Source organism: Oncorhynchus clarkii, chromosome 9 (genome assembly GCF_045791955.1).
Source record: "Oncorhynchus clarkii lewisi isolate Uvic-CL-2024 chromosome 9, UVic_Ocla_1.0, whole genome shotgun sequence".
NCBI lineage: Eukaryota > Metazoa > Chordata > Actinopteri > Salmoniformes > Salmonidae > Oncorhynchus > Oncorhynchus clarkii.
Window position 1 is genome coordinate 60677318 of NC_092155.1, and position 15177 is coordinate 60692494.

General features: G+C 42.5%; 2 protein-coding genes across 5 annotated transcripts; both read right to left on the reverse strand.

Annotated features, from left to right (window-relative positions):
- Positions 1-1715: 1715 nt before the first annotated feature.
- On the reverse strand, positions 1716-7149 carry LOC139417316 (histone-lysine N-methyltransferase SUV39H1-like). Its single transcript, XM_071166584.1, has 7 exons — positions 6978-7149; positions 6370-6557; positions 5669-6001; positions 3216-3542; positions 2879-3025; positions 2607-2736; positions 1716-2362 (listed from the first exon to the last, which is right to left on the reverse strand). Exons 1-7 carry the CDS (start codon positions 6994-6996, stop codon positions 1911-1913), a joined length of 1596 nt encoding a protein of 531 aa, XP_071022685.1. The 5' UTR covers positions 6997-7149; the 3' UTR covers positions 1716-1910.
- Positions 7150-7901: 752 nt separating this feature from the next.
- On the reverse strand, positions 7902-14737 carry LOC139416666 (WD repeat-containing protein 13-like). 4 transcript variants are annotated; one of them, XM_071165614.1, is made up of 10 exons: positions 14665-14737; positions 14091-14185; positions 13511-13742; positions 13073-13182; positions 12777-12907; positions 12372-12679; positions 11991-12171; positions 11709-11850; positions 10575-10693; positions 7902-8433 (listed from the first exon to the last, which is right to left on the reverse strand). In XM_071165614.1, the coding sequence occupies exons 2-10, from the start codon at positions 14129-14131 to the stop codon at positions 8249-8251; spliced, it is 1449 nt and encodes a 482-aa protein (XP_071021715.1). In that variant the 5' UTR covers positions 14132-14185; positions 14665-14737; the 3' UTR covers positions 7902-8248. The 4 variants fall into 4 exon arrangements, with proteins under 4 accessions (XP_071021715.1, XP_071021713.1, XP_071021714.1 ...); XM_071165612.1 differs by having other exon boundaries at positions 14657-14729; XM_071165613.1 differs by having other exon boundaries at positions 14661-14697.
- Positions 14738-15177: the final 440 nt, after the last annotated feature.

Consider the following 15177-nt stretch of genomic DNA (forward strand, 5'->3'; position numbering starts at 1 on the left):
AATTACATGACTGGAACGCACACTGGGAAGAGTTCCGACAATTGGAATGTGGCCTTTGTAACATATTGCAACCTCAATGAGGGGCGGTAGCTCCATCCACCAATGAAGGAGGCCTCAAACAGTGAGTGACAGGCCTACAGCGTATAATTGATGCCTTGCCAGCCTATTGCAACCCAGTCATAAAGCACTTTCCAAACTCTATCAATGGCTCCTGTTCCTAAGAAGCCGTAGAACACACCTTTTTAACTTTCACACGCCAGTGTTGTACAACACATGATTACATGAAAAGGAAGAGTAGTTATTCAGCATGTATGCATTGCTATATACACACTACCGTTCAAAAAAAGTTTGGGGTCACTTAGAAATATCCTTGTTTTTGAAAGAAATGCACATTTTGTCCATTAAAATAACATCAAATGGATCAGAAATACAGTGTAGACATGGTTAATGTTGTAAATGACTATTGTAGCTGGAAATGGCTGAATTTTTAATGGAATATCTACATAGGTGTACACAGGCCCATTATCAGCAACCATCACTCCTGTATTCCAATGACACGTTGTGTTAGCTAATCCAAGTTATCATTTTGAAAGACTAATTGATCATTAGAAAACCCTTTCTCAATTATGTTAGCACAGCTGAAAACGGTTGTCCTGATTAAAGAAGCAATAAAACTGGCCTTCTTTAGACTAGTAGAGTATCTGGAGCATCAGCATTTGTGGGTTCAATTACAGGCTCAAAATGGCCAGAAACAATGACCTTTCTTCCGAAACTCGTCTATTCTTGTTCTGAAAAATGAAGGCTATTCCATGCTAGAAATTGCCAAGAAACTTAAGATCTCGTATAACACTGTGTACGACTCCCTTCACAGAACAGAGTTCCTCTGTCCAGTGTGTGTGTTCTTTTGACCATCTTAATCTTTTCTTCTTATTGGCCAGTCTGAGATATGTCTTTTTGTTTGCAACTATGCCTAGAAGGCCAGCATCTCAGAGTCGCCTCTTCACTGTTGACATTGATACTGGTGTTTTGCAGGTACTATTTGATGAAGCTGCCAGTTGAGGACTTGTGAGGCATCTGTTTCTCAAACTAGACACTAATGTTCTTGTCTTCTTGCTCAGTTGTGCACCGGGGCCTCCCACTTCTATTCTGGTTAGAGTCCGTTTGCGCTGTTCTGTGAAGGGAGTAGTACACAGCGCTGTACGAGAGCTTCAGTTTCTTGGCAATTTCTCGCATGGAATAGCCTTAATTTCTCAGCACAAGAATGAACTGACGAGTTTCAGAAAAAAGTCCTTTGTTTCTGGCCATTTTGAGCCTGTAATCAAACCCATAAATGCTGATGCTCCAGATACTCAACTAGTCTAAAGGAGGCCAGTTTTATGGCTTCTTTAATCAGCCCAACCGCTTTCAGTTATGCTAACATAATTGCAAAAGGGTTTTCTAATGATCAATTAGCCTTTTAAATTATAAACTTGGATTTGCTGATAATGGGCCGCTGTAGATTTTTTTTTTTTTTTATCTTTCCAGCTACAATAGTAATTTACAACATTAACAATCTCTACACTGTATTTCAGATCAATTTGATGTTATTTAATGGACAAAAAGTGTTTTTCTTTCAAAAACAAGAACATTTCTAAGTGACCCCAAACTTTGGAAAGGTAGTGTACATTCAATGAGACCGGATAGCAAACAAATTGGATTTGAGTGTTGTATACTAAAACCAAATAACTTTTTTTTAAACATGTAAGAAAGAAATAAAAGATGCCCCAAACACTAATGAATAGTTTATGATCAAATAGGGCAAAATATTCACAGACATCATAGTATACATTTAAAATGCCAGAAATAAAGTTGAATTTTCATGATGACAATCCTGGAAAAGTCAAATGTATAAATTTGTCCTTGCTGCAACCCTAAAACAAGTACCCCCTGCAATTGTCTGTCCCACACTTGCACTCCATGCGCGCTCGCTTTTTGGGTGATCCAGCCATGAGAGGATCCTTTTTGGGTGATCCAATCATGAGAGGATCCTTTCTGGGTGATCCAATCATGAGAGGATCCTTTCTGGGTGATCCAATCATGAGAGGATCCTTTCTGGGTGATCCAATCATGAGAGGATCCTTTTGGGGTGATCCAATCATGAGAGGATCCTTTTGGGGTGATCCAATCATGAGAGGATCCTTTTTGGGTGATCCAATCACGAGAGGATCCTTTTTGGGTGATCCAATCATGAGAGGATCCTTTTTGGGTGATCCAGTCATGTGAACCTTCTTGGGTGATCCAGACACGAGAGAAGCCTTTTTGGGTGAAATAGTCATGCTGAAATTGGAGTCCATCTTTGTACTCTCCACATCTATTGGATCAACTAGAAAGAGAACAGAAGACAGACCAAATTATAGATTGTGTTATCTTGAAACAGGTTGCTCTATGACCTAAAAGGGTGGTCCTTAGTCTTACCCTGAGTCCTTTCCATCTGCTCTATATCAGGCATATGAATTCCTACTCCATTTTGTATCCTCTTAAAAATGCAGTTCTTCACTGTATTTCCATATCTTTAATTTCAGTGATCTTAGGATCTGTGGAGATATGATATATCAGATGAAACCTACTCTGCATATTGTAGTCGAAGGTGAGCTCTTCCCCAGCGCTGATACCACGGTTTGAGAAGAAAGCCAGACGTGGCAGTCGCTCATCCAGGTTGTCTATGAATACGTTATACACCTGCAGGTTAGGGTTGCACTGTGGGATAGAGGTAGGAAAGGTGAAGATGATTTTTTATTTATTTTAGGACACTCAAACATAGCCTTACCACAGAGAAATTCCAATCTAGCCTATGTACTTGTGCCTACAAACGGCAATAAATGGAACTTGAACTACTCACACTGTGGTTGACGAAGTGGGATACATTTCCATAGTGAGCAGCATCAATGGTGTACTCATCCTCCACATAGTCCAGGTCAAACAGGTACGTTGCTCCCTGTCTGTCATAGACCTGACCCCGCCTCTCTGCCTCCTCTGTAGTGATAATCTGGATGGAACACAGCACAGCCAATCACAAGAGAGAACCACCCTACACTATAACACAGCCAGGATACACCAAGTCCTGCATGAGATGAAATCCGCGAGTTAGTATGTTGATGTTTGCTTGTCAAATGTTACTGATAATAGAAACCGAGCACCAAATATGTGGTCTCTATAATCAAAGTTGTCTTTTTTACCTCTCCAACGTACTCCATGACAAAGGAATGCCTTCTGATACGCTCAGAGGTCCGTACTCCCCACCCCCGCCCGTTGTCTGTTTTGAAGATGCAGAGGGTATGCTGGATCCCTCTCTGTACCACTCTGTTGGGGCAGTCTGGTCCACAGCGACACATATTGTTGCACTCATAGATGGGCTCCCCAGGCTTAACCTTCACCTGCCCACATTTGTTGTAGGCAAAGCCATGTCCCGATACTCCTGGGCAGCAACCACCCACAGGGTTCTCCAAACAGTTGGTGCACTCACACCCCACTGCCATCGTTGTCATCGAAATGCCCTCACCCACCTAGGAAAAAAGCTTTGATTTCTATATACACTACCGGGCAAAAGTTTTAGAAAAACCCTTGAATGAGTAGGTGATCTTTATTTAAAACTTTTTTCTACATTATAGAATAATAGTGAAGATATTTAAACTATAAAATAACACATATGGAATCATGTATTAACCATAAAGTGTAAAAAATCTACATTTATTTTAGATTCTTCAAATAGCCATCCTTTGCCTTGGTGACAGCTTTGCACACTCTTGGCATTCTCTCAACAAGCTTCACCTGGAATGCATTTCCAAAAGTCTTGAAGGAGTTCCCATATATGCTGAGCACTTGTTGGCTGAATTTCCTGCACTCTGCGGTCCAACTAATCCCAAACCATCTCAATTTGGTTCAGGACGGGGGATTGTGGAAGCCAGGTCGTCTGATACAGCATGCCATCACTTTCCTTCTTGGTCAAATAGCCCTTACACAGCCCGGCGGTGTGTTGCGTCATTGTCCTGTTGAAAAACAAACGATAGTGGGACTAGGTGCAAACCAGATGGGATTGCGTATCGCTGCAGAACGCTGTGGTAGTCATGCTGGTTAAGAGTGCTTTGAATTCTAAATAAATCAGACAGTGTCACCAGCAAAGCACCCCCACACAATCACACCTTCTCCTCCATGCTTCATGGTGGGAACTACACATGCGGAGATCATCCGTTCACCCATACCGCGTCTCACAAAGACATGGCAGTTGGAACCAAAAATCTCAAATTTTGACTCCAGACCAAAGAACAACATTTCCACCAGTCTAATGTCCATTGGTCATGTTTGTTGGCCCGAGCAAGTCTTCTTATTATTGGTGTCCTTTAGTAGTGGTGGTTTCTTTGCAGCAATTTGACCATGAAGGCCTGATTCACACAGTCTCCTCTGAACAGTTGATGTTGGATGTGTCTGTTACTTGAAATCTGTGAAGCATTTATTTGGACTGCAATTTCAGAGGCGGGTAACTAATGAACTTATCCTCTGCAGCAGAGGTAACTCTGGGTCTTCCATTCCTGTGGTGATCCTCATGAGAGCCAGTTTCATCACAGTGCTTGATGGTTTTTGCAACTGCACATGAAACTTTCAAAGTTCTTGACATTTTCCGGATTGACTGACATTCATGTCTTAAAGTAATGATGGACTGTCGTTTCTCTTTGCTTATTTGAGCTGTTCTTGTCATAATATGGACTTGGTCTTTAACCAAATAGGGCTATCTTCTGTATACACCCCCTACCTTGTCACAACACAACTGATTGGCTCAAACGCATTAAGAAGGAAAGAAAATCCACAAATTAACTTTTAAGAAAGCACACCTGTTAATTGAAATCCATTCCACGTGACTACCTCATGAAGCTGGTTAAGAGAATGCCAAGAGTGTGCAAAGCTGTCATCAAGGCAAAGGGGGGCTACCTAATATAATGTTTACATACCCTACATTATTCATCTCATATGTATACATATATACTGTACTCTATATCATCTACTGCATCTTTATGTAATACATGTATCACTAGCCACTTTAACTATGCCACTTTGTTTACATACTCATCTCATATGTATATACTGTACTCGATACCATCTACTGTATCTTGCCTATGCCGCTCTGTACCATCACTCATTCATATATCTTTATGTACATACTTTATGTACACATGTACATACTTTATCCCCTTACACTTGTGTGTATAAGACAGTAGTTTTGGAATTGTTAGTTAGATGACTTGTTGGTTATTACTGCATTGTCGGAACTAGAAGCACAAGCATTTCGCTACACTCGCATTAACATCTGCTAACCATGTGTATGTGACAAATAAAATTTGATTTGGGCTATTTAAAGAATCTCAAATAAACACTATTTTGGTTACTACATGATTCCATATGTGTTATTGCATAGTTTTGATGTCCTCACTATTATTCTACAATGTAGAAAATAGTAAAAAATACATTAAAACCCTTGAATGAGTAGGTGTTCTAAAACTTTTGACCGGTAGCGTATATTTTTATATTTGTACTCTATTGCTGATGCATAATACCGCATGCATAAAGAGGGCAACATCACTACAGTTGAAACATGTCATTGGTACAAAGTACTGGTGATATACAAGCCCTTGCACACCTTGTAGTTGTTGATGTAGGTGAAGTTATTCGGAGGGCCCTCCAGGTCCACACGGTTGCGGACCAGGATGCGTTTGGTGAGGCCTCCAACACTGTTGATCTGGGCCTCCCACCTCTGCAGGCTCTGCCTATGCCTGGCCCTCTGCTCCAGGTAAGAGGACAGCTCTGTTTCAAACCGGTTGGGGACTACAGTCTTTTTCTGTCTCTGCAGCTCCAGGAAGACATCGTCCCAGAACTGACGTAGAAGCTCCACACACCGCAGGTTTTTCCTCGGCTCCCAGGTGTTCATGTGATTTGGGTAACCCTTCCATTTAACCAAGTAGAACTCTCGCTCCTAGGAAGAAAAACAGCAGTTGAAAGGAGTCATACTGAACTCTGGCGCCCCTATGACAAGTTAGACAAAGATCACTTTAGATGTCCAATTGTACACAAGGCCAACAGAAATGTGACTTCCGGCTTTATCCCAACCCCTCCGAAAGACACACATACACATACAGGTTGGAGGTTGGAGCAGGGGAGCAGTTCTCTCTCTCTCTCAAGTACAGATGGATGCTTTCAGTGACAGCACCACATCAGTTAAGAACTGAAAAGAACAAGTTCATGTTGCCTGTGATGTCTGTCAGAGTATAGCACTGCAAGCTGGATCAATTGAATATCTAGCTACCAAAATCAATCCAAAGTTTAGCTAGAACTTGTTCTAACCTTTGGTACTCCTGTGGCATTGGCTGTCTTCCTACCAGGAACAAGTGTCCTCTTGTAGTCACACAGGTACTCCACTTCGAAGTTGTGCATTTGTTTCCTGTTGACCCCCAGATCCAAGCACACAATCCCTTCATGACGACAGAGTGTCTGCAACTGGCTCGTTGTCACTTTACATACAACTTGGCACCCTGCAGTGAGTGACAAGCCAGTTAATTAACGTTAGCTAATGTTACACAAAGAACACAACTGTGGTCACTTTGATCAACAACTATCATACCTCCATTTAGTTATCAACATGTTCAACATTATGTATGTGCATAACGTTAAATTAAGTAGCAAGGTTGCTAACTATTTAAAATGTGATAGTAGATATAGTCACTATTGTTTATCAATGAAAATCAAACAATCAGCATGGCATAGCTACGACCATTGATTGCGAAATAGCCACAGTAGCTGGCTAAATTCGACAAATATCTCAAACTGTGGTGCATCATCATTTCGCTAATCAACTCCGCGTTATATGGTATTTTTTAAAAGCGTGATTGTCGTATAACTGCTATTGTTACGGAAGGAAAGTAAGCACAATCCAACATTTTCCCTAGAATTACCTTTTAAATCTTCCGCCATGTTTACTCCACCGCCAAAATCCCAGGAAGTCTAGCTAGCCAATGGTTGGATCCGATTATAGAATGACAGGCAGCCCAAATGACCAATAGACTTCTAGCGCACGTGTGGAAAAACATAAACATTTACACTTTGCGAAAGAGCAATAGTAATGGCGTCTTTTTTGTAGGCACTAACTCTGCCATGGTTCTTTGGACAAAGCCTATAGGAAAATGTAGTTTTTGTAGGGTTTTAGGAGAAACGAGGAAAATAAGGTCTATGGTAAAAACAGGCGTAGAGCGCTTTAACGTATTGTTCCATGAGATCATCTTAATCAGCGAACGTCTTTTTTTTGTGTGAATTTTGAAGCATTTATGTAATCAGAAAAAGCACAAAGGCTTCATAATGGTCAGGTTAACTGATATCTAATAGAACAAAACGTGTAAGAGCTCCTAAACCTGTCTTAACCTCACACCTTATTTTCGGCGTTCTTCCCAAAACCCTATTCTTTCCCCCTTTTTAATGGTTGCATGATCCAGAGGTAACTCATTTCCTTTTTTTTTTACTACAAGCTGGCTAGCTCTATTGTAACACTAACACTCAACTCTGTGAGATGTACAGTGGCTACTTTATTCAGTATGTGCATATCATAAATACATTATATTTCTTTGCAACCATGACATTAAAATGACACCACAGGCACATACAAACACACAAATTCTCACAAACACACAAGGTGTTCTTTGAGTTTCCATCAAGTTTTTTTTGTTAAATATATATATACACACACACACAGTAGTTATTCCAATACACACACAGTAGTTATTCCAAAATGTCAGTACTGATTTATATGATGGGTTCTTGATAGAATGCCATGCACATCACAGTAGAACAATAAACATGGGAATGATTGAAGGAAAATGGGCAACTTTAAAGGAACAAGGCTGTCATTTAATACTACTGTATTGCATTTTGCTATATTAATGCTTTACAATAAGTAGTTAGCGCTATTACAGGTCCTACTCTTGACACATGCACACCTCTCAGGACCCTCAGTGAGGAGCAGTGCTCCCTTTTACGTTGAAAACCTAGGCAGGGATTCAATTAGATCGCACTTTGTTGACTATTTTCCTGCATTCGCGGGGACCACACTCACAGTAACCACTAAATCCCAGCCTCAAAAACACAGATATCCTTTCCCTGCCCCTTGTATTTAGCATTCTAGTGATTGGATGGCTTTTTTTGTAGTGCATGGAAGGAAGCTTTTGGTGGTTGGTCACTTCTGCTCCCGCCTCCAGATGATAACCATGCCAGTGGAGTCTGCAGAAGCCAGCAAGCTCTCGTCACAGTTGAAGCTGACATCCAGCACTGGACCACCGTGACCCTGCAGCTTGTTGACTATGGCCTTAGTGTTGCGTTCCACATCGAAGAAGTAGACACAGGCATCCTCACTGCCAGTCACTGGGATACAGAGTGGAGAAAAGGCGTGGAAAGGAAGAGAAAAATAGGGAAGAGAGACGAGAGAGAGAATACTTGTGAAAACCAATCTGTTATAACCAAAGTTCCCTCTAAACTGCACGCCGGGTAGGCAAACTGTTGTGAATTTTGAACCATGTCATGTGTCTGAAGGTACAAACTCTGCCTTCCAGGTGGGCCCAGAGAGCAAATCAAGTGCACTATAGGCCTACCGCTGGCCAATCGGATGGTTCAGATTACCATGTCTGCAGTAACGTAGCAGGCATAAAAGAAAGCTACAGCAAAGTTGATACTGTGAGATTTCAAAACGTTAAAAGCCATGATTAGTGAGATACGGTCAACAAATACAGCAAAGAGCTGCTGTTTTTGTTTGTGAGTTCATTTTGAAGTTTGTATTCAACACTTTCATAAGCCATAAAATTATACGTTCTTCCTATTTCCACTCAGTGCTACAACAAGCAGTCCAGCAGTAACACTGGGCCAATTGTGCGTCTCCCTATCGGACTCCCAATCACGGCCGGTTGTGATACAGCCTGGAATCGTCTGTATCACCTTAGACCACTGCGCCACTCGAGAGCCCATCTTCCAATGAATGAGTAGGAAAATGTATCTATAGGCTTGCGTTATTATTAGCGGCTTGGGTCTTTATTAATATCGAGGAACATTTCACTTTCTCTGTTCATGGAGTAACATGAATTTGTGCATGAGGCAGAAATAATGCAGTGCGACTCTAGTTTCCTCATCAGCTGGAAGACGGTGTGCCTTTTTGGTCAATGTCAGTGGAGAAAAGGGAGAGAGGAGGGATGTTGAGAGGTGGACCCTCAGTCTGCTGCTCTCTCCCTCCGCTGAGAGAGACCATCAGATGCAGGCACCATCAGCCCAGTAAAATTAAAATAAAAAGCAAATTATTTAAATGTATGCTCACTCAGCTGTGCCTCACAAGTAATACAACAGCAGATCTACTTTCGGAGTGATCATATAGCCTAGCTAAAAATATGGAAATATAATTTACAAAAATGTCCCGAACAACAATCCATTAGCCACTTTCAATGCAACATAACTAAACAAAGCAAACCATGCAATACATTTTATTGTAGGAATAATGCATTGGGGTAGGACTCTATTGCACTGACACGCACTACTCAGCCTGAACGGCATAAACAACTAGAGCTGCAGTAGGCCTATATGCAAATAGACCATTGCCATATATGGATCTGTGCCATTTACTTTGAACTGAACTGTGTTTATAGCATGAGCGGTCATGAGTAGATGCACTTGTTTAGAGATCAAAGCAAGAGGTGCATGGAGCCCTGTGTTCACATGTTGTTCATGTCCTTTGCTAGTTAGTGAATTATTAGCCCAGTTATAGATCATTTGTAGTCAGCAAAAGTGGAGTGATTGCTTCAAGAGAGCACAAAACATCTTTGAAAAGCCTGTCCGGTAAAGTGGCAGTGTTGTATTTTGAGACAGGGTTGAACAAGCTAAGTAGCCAATATGCAGAGGGTAGCATAATTTGTTTGATTCTCTGTAATAATGGTATGGGAATAATAATGCATTTTATTTTGTAAAGTGGTTTCTTGCATAAAAGAAAACAACATTTTCAGTCAGCTCCTTGTCTGAAGGACAAGTGGATTAACAGGTTACTGTCAAGCCCTGCATGTTTTTTTCAAGTCTCATGGAATGTAGGCCTACATTGAACACCACATATTGGCTGCTACTGTAGTCTGAATGATAGAACAGCCATTTCCATGTTAAAATGTTATGGGATGCATTTCCCCATTGTTTTTGATGGTATACATTATGATCAAATAGCCACAGTAACCTACATGTTCAAACTAACAAAGTGGGTACAGCTTCAATGTTCACAGTAAACGCATGCTGGAAATTGCACAGAATTCAGCAGACCTGAAATTTGCTCAGTGCCGAAACAAATGAGGGAACATTGGTTATAACTGATTGTTATGACCTGCTATAACTGAGTGAAGATGGTTACATATAGTAACTACACTATGGCTTCAGTGAGTTGATGTACTGGCAACCAGTACACAATCAATGTTCTTAAGTGTGGTGCACTTTCATTTATAGCAGATAGAGTGAAAGTCAGAGTAAGGCTGAAGGGCTCATACCAACACAGGCGCCCTGTCTGAAGGACATGAGAGGGCAGAAGATGCTGTGAAGGGGCTGAGAGCCATGCTTGATGGGGAAGCTCCTCTTAAGCTGCAGAGTGCCTTCATTATCCACCACTCTATAAAGACGAGAGGAACAGAGAACCAGTCAAACTCAACTCAGCATGCAATGTGCAGAGTGGATCATGCTTTCCTTGTTCAATCAACAGCACACAGTACATGAATGATATAACATACACACATTCCAGGGCACGACCCAGTAGTTAATCAAGCTATACTGAACAAAAATATAAACGCAACATGTAAATTGTTGGTCACATGTTTTATGAACTGAAATCAAATATCCCAGAAATGTTCCATATGCACAGAAAGCTTATTACTCTCAAATGTTGTGCAGAAATGTGTTTAAATCCCTGTTAGTGAGCATTTCTTTGCCAAGATAATCACAGGTGTGGCATATCAAGCTAATTAAACAGCATGATTACAAAAGTGCACCTTGTGCTGGGGACAATAAAAGGCCACTCTAAAATGTGCAGTTTTGTCACACAACACAAAGCCACAGGTGTCTCAAGTTGAGGGAGCATGCAATTGGCATGCTGACCGCAGTAATGTCCAACAGAGCTGTTGCCAGAGAATGTAATATTAATTTCTCTACCATAAGCGTCTCCAACTTCATTTTAGAGAATTTTGCAGTACATCCAACCAGCCTCACAACCTCAAACCACGTGTAACCATGCCAGCCCAGGACCTCCACATCCGTCTTTTTCACCTGCGGGATCGTCTGATCAGCTACCCGGACTGCTGATGAAACTGAGGATTATATATGTCTGTAATAAAGCCCTTTTGTGGATAAAACTCATTCTGATTGTCTGGGCCTTGCTCCCCAGTGGGTGGGACTATGCACTCACAGGCCCATCCATAGCTGTGCCCCTGCACACTCATGTGAAATCTATAGATTGGGACCTAATTAAATAATTTCAATTGACTGATTTCCTTATACGAACTGTTACTCAGTAAAGTCGTTGAAATTGTTGCATGTGGCATTTATATATTTTTGTTCAGTATATGTATAAGCATTTTGAGCATTATGGAGCTAATGGAGCACGAGTAGCTCTCTGGCTCTCTCTGACAGACCTGTAGAGTAGCAGTTTGTTGACACAGGCATTGATCAGCAGGGAGGGGTCTCGTGCCTCTCTGCTGATCCAGGAGCGGGCAGATATGCTGCAGATTGGGCTGCCCTCACTCACCACAAGCCGCTTGGCTTTGGTCAGCTTCCCTGTGAGTTGAAATTCAGAGTTGTTACACACAGACACACACAACACTTGTCTGTCCCATACTTGTGGCCTAGCACTTTGGGTTTCATTAATACAATTATTATGAATTAATCAAAAGTAGGCATGTTTTTCCTCAGTATACCTGTGGCCATGTCAAACAGGAAGGAGAAGACGCTGCCCCTGTCATCCCCGGCCCACAGGATCCTCCCAGGGGCATCAAAGGACATAGACAGTACCCGTCCCGTCAGCTTACTGGAACCCCCCTTCACCTTCTTCCCAGTGGAGATGTTCACCACCTGCAGGAGGTGCTTACTGTTCCCTACCTGAACAGAAGTCAGGGTGAGCATTGGTAAAGGTCAGGAAAGCCATAAGGAAGAGAGTTTGGTCATTGTAGGGACAGCTAGCATACCACTTAGAATAAAGCAATGTATTGGCCTTGGCCATGTATTCTAAGTGATATGCTAGTGTGGATATTGTGTGGGTATGAGTTAGAAACTTTGTCTGAGCTTCTACTATGACTCACCACTGTGAGGTTGTTATTCATGGGCTGGAAGGTGCAGCAAAGCAGTTCGCTAGCTTCCGGGTCTCTGACCTCGCGGATACACCTCCCATCCTCCGTGTTCCAAATACGCAGTGTTCCATCCTTTGATGTTGACACGATGACGTCGTTGCTAAGGGACCAAGCAAAGTCGGTGACGGGACCTGCATGACCCTTCAGGACGACCTTCACACTGGGCGGGGACGGGGACAGGATCATGATGGACAGGGTGCCGTCCAATGAGCAGCAGGCTAGGAGGTGCTTGTCATCATTAGCAAACTGCAGCCGTGGAACTAGAAAGGAGGGAACCCAACAAAATTTTAGAATAAGACACAGAAATACTCACTCCTTGCACTGATCTTGCCATCACATACTGTACTTTCCACTCACCTGCAGAGTCCACATGTTGGTCGAATATGTGGTGCATGCCAGCAAAAGCATAGTTCTCGCTCAGAGTGGTGTCCCCAGCCATGGCACGACTAGCTTCCGCCACAGAGGTTGGCACCAAGGCACCTGGGGTCCTGCACACCCACATTTCCAATCAGGGAGAATAATTTATTACAAATCGGACCATCACTCAAGGAAATTCTGTGCTAATAAAGATAAAAAACAATGCAGTGTTTCAAAAGCAGAGAATAAAATATGAATGGGGTCAGTAGGGTTGAGCGAGAGGTTGCTGGGGTTACCTCTCATCATAGACTGCCCTGTTCATCTGGGCCTGAAGCTGGTAGGAGCCTCTGCTCACAGATCGACGGTGACCACGAGCCCCCTGAGCACGGGGGTCCTCCTCAAAATCCTGTCAAGAAAGAGGGAAGAAGAGAAGGAGAAATAGGGAGTTAGAAAACTATAAGTAGTGAGTGGGAGGAACTTGCCATCCATATAAAAAACAAATAATCTTAGCCAGAGACAAAAGTAGGCATATATGAACTCACCAACTCTTTGAAATCCATCTATTCCTCCCAACTAAAGTGGTCAGTTTAGTGTGCCTACTACGCATCCTTATTAGTGTCAGTTACACCATCTGTCTGCCTCCAACCATCTCAACTGACCTAATGTGTATTGACAGTAGCCTATTGTCTTTGTCTGTCTCTCTCTTTCCCTCTGCTCCTTGCTCTCAGTCTAACCTCCATGCGGTCCAGTGTGGTGCGGGAGCTGCGCACACTGCTGGCCCTGAAGCTGCTCTGCTCAGACAGGGGCCCGTAGCGCAGGGCTAGCAGCTGGCTGCGCAGCCTCAGGTAATGCCTGCGCAGCCCCGGCTCAAAGCCACACTTGGCGTTTTCCCTGAGTAGCTGGCTGCGCCGCCGGATGTATTGCGTGCGGAACTGTGGGAACGTAGGCGTGCGGTATGCATTGTACCTGTGAAAGGGATCGGGGGAAGTGAGAGAAACAATTCCTTAGATTTTTTTTGCCTGGACAGCAGACTGCTGTATAAGCTCAATATAACATGGAGTCATTCATTATTCAAGTATCACTTTTTACTAATACAAACAGTAGTTAAATTACAATCAAGGTGCTTGGCAAGCCTGGTTTAACCAGACTGACTTCTGCACTCACCATTGTTTCAGCAGCGGTCAGTCTGGTTTATCCAGGCTAGCCCTAGACAGCAATCAATGCAAGATGTGTATCAGTAAACGTATTTGTATCAGTACTGTGAGGCCACCAGGCAGGCAATGCCATGGCACCAGTTTATTGAATGAGACTTACCTTGCGTCCACTGCCAACACCTGCTGCCAAACTGCAGCCATTCCACAAACAGTCAAGATAGAGGGGAAGCCACGGCCAGGGCAGATGTCAGCTATCTATAAACACATAAACAACATACCTATATAAATGGTAGGGGAGTAGGCTACACGATGGCTAATCATTTTATCCTCCTGAGTCTAGACAGTCGAGTTATTGGCTGGTACAGAACACTGCCAGCTAGATCGACATTAATCAAGCGATGAATGTCTCAAAGACAGTGGCAAATAAAGCCTGCATTGGGCAGTGTAATGTGTTCAGAGGGTAGCTAGTTACTAAGTCATAGTCAGCTAGCTAGCAACAGACGCCATCATCAGAGATGGAGCCTGCTAGCTTTGACAGGGAGAAAGAAAACGGCGTTAGCCATGCTAGCCATGTCTTTGAGACATAATTGGACGCCCAGCCCTCAAATGTTACTTAGCAAACTGATTTTGTTTAATTCTCTAAATGCAATTCAAACCACGTCATTTTCCATTACGTGTATAAATAAAGACGTCGAAGAAAACGTCAGCAACAGCTCGCTCGCTCACCTACCTACCTATCTTCCTTCCTTCCTTCCTTCCTTAGCTTCTTGCCATCGATGTCATTGGTCGAACTGTCAATATGACACTATCTTGCCATCGATGTCATTGGTCGAACTGTCATATGACACTTTTGATCCCGCCCACGTGCGCAGCTACGCTGACTTGTACAACATATGTTTGATGCAGCTTTATGTCTAAACCTAATCAATATGATTTACAAATCAAATAATCTGTACGTACACCAAAGATGTACGCAGAGTTTGTATAGTCTTTGATGAGCCAGGAAACTATGGCAACTATGGCGTATTCCTAAAGAAATACACTGTCCCTGATAATGATAAACAACGACAATGAAATGTTGCAATGTAATGACGCTCTGTTGAAAACAGCCTAGCCAATGTTCACTCATATTAATAATTTAACGAAACACGGTTGAGGACATCAACTGCCTGGTTTGAATGTAGTTGCAACATTTAGAAACTTTTAGAAATCACATTTGGAAATAAAACAATATATTAAGGCAATCA